At 42.8% G+C, this 4,136-nt stretch overlaps 1 protein-coding gene across 1 annotated transcript; it reads right to left on the bottom strand.

Annotated features, from left to right (window-relative positions):
* Nucleotides 1–1,023: 1,023 nt before the first annotated feature.
* Nucleotides 1,024–4,124, bottom strand: vac14 (vac14 homolog (S. cerevisiae)). Its single transcript, XM_028043168.1, has one exon. The coding sequence runs from the start codon at nt 3,981–3,983 to the stop codon at nt 1,611–1,613; it is 2,373 nt and encodes a 790-aa protein (XP_027898969.1). The 5' UTR covers nt 3,984–4,124; the 3' UTR covers nt 1,024–1,610.
* Between the last annotated feature and the right edge of the window lie 12 nt (nt 4,125–4,136).

Below are 4,136 nucleotides of genomic sequence, written 5' to 3'. Positions count from 1 at the left end.
GAAGATCTATTTTCTTTTTAGCTTGTACTTCAGGGTTCAATTTAGTCTTGCTCCAGAGAAGAGGGGGAGAGTGAGTCAACCACTCTGGTTTCACTATAAATTACCATTGACATGTAAGGAAATATTTTAGCAGCAAATCTACCATCGGCTCAGAACAAGTTGGAAAAATGACAAATACTTTTTTTTTAAAGAAAATTAATCATAAGGTCCACAATTTTGTAGTTTTAAATTAGCTAAAAACTATTTTTATGACTACACAGTGTATTTTATGGGTATCCTTACTTCTTCCTTGATTGGCATTGATGTGTGGTCTGTGATTGCCACTTTTTCCATCTATAAACAATCAGCACGTCTTTTACATGTTTATTTTTAGTATTTTAAATAAAACTCAAAGTTCAGCGACACAATTTGTGTAATGAATGGGGATACTCTTTTAAACATTTTATTTTCTGTTGGATTTGAAGTAACTATATCAGGGATCCTGCAGCCCATTTGGTCTTGTGTATTTAATTGTGAGTAATCATTGTAAGAATAAAGTCAAGTTTTCTATATTTTGTGTAGCGTTTTTATTTTTTTTTTTACAAATGAGGTTAGATTTGATTAATTTTACAATCTGGTAAAGACCAGATTATTTATGTATTAAAACATATAATTGACAGAAAGGCAGAATGTTTTATCATACCTGTAAACTGCATGTAGTAATGTGCAATAATCAAATAGTTGCTTAAAAAGGCAGGTGCAATTCTTTATGCTGCAATGTCAGTTCTAGAGCGTGACAGCCATTTTTATCTAAAATATAATGCTACGCAATAAAAAATGTCCTAAAGCAGTTTTACCTCTAAAATGTGGTTGACATTTTTAGTTTAATGTGCAATTGTTTTCTGACAGTGATATGATAAAACAGGAGACAAATCACAAGAATTATTTTACTATAGGGAAGTGGCAACCTTGTTTTACTTCTCACAAAGACGTTTACCGAGTTATTCTAATCACCAGAAAAGTGTGAAATATAACCACAGAAAATACGTAAATCACACGGTCCACTTTATTTTCGAAAGGAATGACTGCAGTGAAACATCACAAAAAGAACAATGGAAGATCATTGCATACAAAAAAGCTGTTCAATATATAAACAATAAAAGTAAAAGTTCTGCAATGTAAAAACTTCTAATGTGAAACAACACACATGTAGTATGCTAGTTCCCAGTCATGTACCGAGTTAAACTTCACCTGATCTGAGCCAATGATCAACATGTGATATTCCTGTTTCTGGCAGACATGATTAAGGCAACTTGAACACATGCTTCTGCACAATAGGATAAAAACACAACTAACATGCAGATTTAATGACAAGCTATTTGTTATATGTTGTTATATATAGGAGGTTTTGTTTGGACTTTACATGGTGGGATTTATATGTTTCCAGTTTTTCTAATGTTACACATAAAGATAAGGAATGCCAAAATACACAGATGAGCTGACAGTGTATATCCAGTGCTTCTTCAACAAATAATTTTATATACGTTTTGGCTTTAATAATAATTATTTCTTTCAGTATATTATTTCTGTATTACATATACTCTGTCTTCAATAATCATAAGTTACACACATCACATTAGCTTCCTGTCTTGGTGATCGGATGCACGTGCAGAGCGCTGGTGTCGGACCTCCAGGTGTTTGCTCTGCACTCGGTCAAAATGCTGCAGCAGCTCGCTGTAATCCACCTGAGTGTGAGAGGAGCGCATGCAGGCTGCTTGTTTTTTAGAGTCCATGTACTTGGATTCGTCCACAGTTCTCATAAGCTCTGGATTGGGCACACACTTCAGGCGATGCGAGAGCAGCTGGAAAGCCTGACTCTGAGGCAGCAGCATCAGCAGACCATACAACGCCTTAATCAGGTATGGGTTATTCTCCACATCCAGGAGCTGCAGACGCAGGTAGGTAAAAATCGGGCTTTCTATGAGCTGCACCAGCTTATCAACCTCCATCAGGAAGTCTACAGTCACTTCCAGATTTCCAAACTTCTGGATGAGATCATACGCGTGCTTGTAGTTCTGTGTGAGGAAACAAAGGGACACAGTGGCCACGGGGTTGTGGCACCAGGACCGATACAGGCAGCAGAACAAAGCACAACTTTCCTGAGTGTGCAGGTCTTTCAGCTGGTTGCGTAGCTGGAAGAGCTCAGCAGAGGTGAGCAGGATGGTGTTGAGGGTCTGAACCATGGTAGAGGCGAATTTAAGGTCCTCCTCCTTCAGCAAGATGTCAGCCATAGAGTGGAAGATGTTCTCTGCATGAAGCAATAGGCAAAGCTGCCTGATGATGAACGCTCCTCTGTTCTCCAGAAGTTTCCTATCCAGACTGAAACGCTTCAGCAAATTGATCATGAACTTATAAAAGTACGAGTTCATACTGGGAGTAGAGGGGGAGGAGTCCACAGCTTTGGAGGCTGTGCTGGACTGCTGTCCTGTTTTGGGCCCGTCTGGCACCTTGAGCACCAGTTTGTTGTCAGCCATATCGCAAGAGGAGGCCTGGTCCGTTTGGCCGGCAGGAGAGGATGCTATCTCAGCCAACACCTCCAGATCCTTCAGGATGACTTCATCAGACTCATCAGACAGCGTTTTAAGCAGAATGGGGAAAAGTTTGTCTGTGTGGCGAAACATTTTGCGTGGTGTCTTAATGTACAGGTGATAAAGCCATTTGAGGACAGCTATGCGGGTCATCATGCCAGTGGAGGAGTCATGGAGGTGGCGGTTCAACACCTGAACAATCCCGTCGAGGTCCAGAGTTACATGAGGCCTGTCAGAACTTGTTGGAGTAAAGAAACTGATATTGCTCAAACCGACAGATTCTTGGGATGCATTTAACATGTCATTGCTGTCTCCTTCCATTTTGGGCTGGCCTTCTCCAGCAGAAGGCGATCCCGTGCTTCCGTTTCTTTCTTCCTCTGTGTCCTCATCATCTTCCGGAGTCACCAGTTTCATCAGACTGTTATTACAGGCACTGGCCGCTTCTTTGGTATTTTTCTTCCTGTCATCATAGGAAAGGCATGGGAGCACTGCAGTGAGAATCCCAGAAGAATAAGGCAGCACCACTCTGCCTGCAAGCTGGATGAACTCCCTCATCCAGGTCATAGCTGTCAGCTGGATCAGATCATTCGTGAGTTTGGTTTCATCGGCAACCTGGCAGTGAATGACAAGAATGTTGGCCATCTCAGCAAATTTCACACTTGAGGGGGTCTTCTTAATCTCCTTCAGAAACTCCCCAAGCACCACCTCACACGTCCTGCGGATCTCCTTGCTGTTGTCACCCAGGATCTGAAAGAGTCCGTCCAGGATCTCGGGGAGATAGTCTAACAGGTGGATGTCTGGCACTGACTCCAGGACATGGATCCAAGAAATTATAAACTGCCTGGCATACTGATTATTCGAGTAAATCCTCTCCCTCAGCAGGGGGACAAATGACACCAGATCAAAAGTGTTGCTCTCTGTAACTATGTCTTTCAGTAACCTGTCCAGGAGTTCAGATCCACTTTTCACATTAGGGTCTGGATCTGCTGCAAGCTTGCTGAGACCATCAAAAAGCAGATTGAAGTGAGGCAGCACTGCCCCTCTGGCCACCTTCACTATGTTATACAGAGCCTCACAGGCATAATAGCGCAAGCGGCTGTCTGAGTCATTGAAACACGTGAGTACAGGCTCAATGAGCTCCTTCAGATACAGACCTGAGTCCTTCCCCAGGGCGATGGAGCAAGCGGCCAGTCCGATCAGACCTCCCTTGCGACTGTGGGGGTGTTGAGAGAGAGCAAACTCCGATGCAAGGATCTGGATCACATGTCTGATTTGAGTTGAATTGTTCTGGGCCACGAACTCCCGCACCAGCTTCTCTATTTCCAGAGCCGCGACTTTCCTTTTCTCATACAGCTTATCATTGAGAGCCCTCACAATGTTGGGCGTCAGCGGCGAAAAGTCTTTCTCCGTGTTCATGCTGGCGGCTGCACTCCGTCTGCTGAAGTAGGCGAGAAAGCGGCTCGCATTAAGATTCAACTATATCAGAAAAAAAATCTACCTTAAGACGTTTCATTCGCAACAAGGAAGCGCTCTAACAGAAAGCAGCTGACCAGTTACATCCGCCGGAAA

Source organism: Xiphophorus couchianus, chromosome 16 (genome assembly GCF_001444195.1).
Source record: "Xiphophorus couchianus chromosome 16, X_couchianus-1.0, whole genome shotgun sequence".
NCBI lineage: Eukaryota > Metazoa > Chordata > Actinopteri > Cyprinodontiformes > Poeciliidae > Xiphophorus > Xiphophorus couchianus.
This window is presented reverse-complemented; position numbering and strand designations above follow the sequence as displayed.

Bases quoted from the DNA above. Each gene is read 5' to 3' on its own strand.
- vac14 (XM_028043168.1), bottom strand. From the start codon at position 3,983: ATGAACACGGAGAAAGACTTTTCGCCGCTGACGCCCAACATTGTGAGG.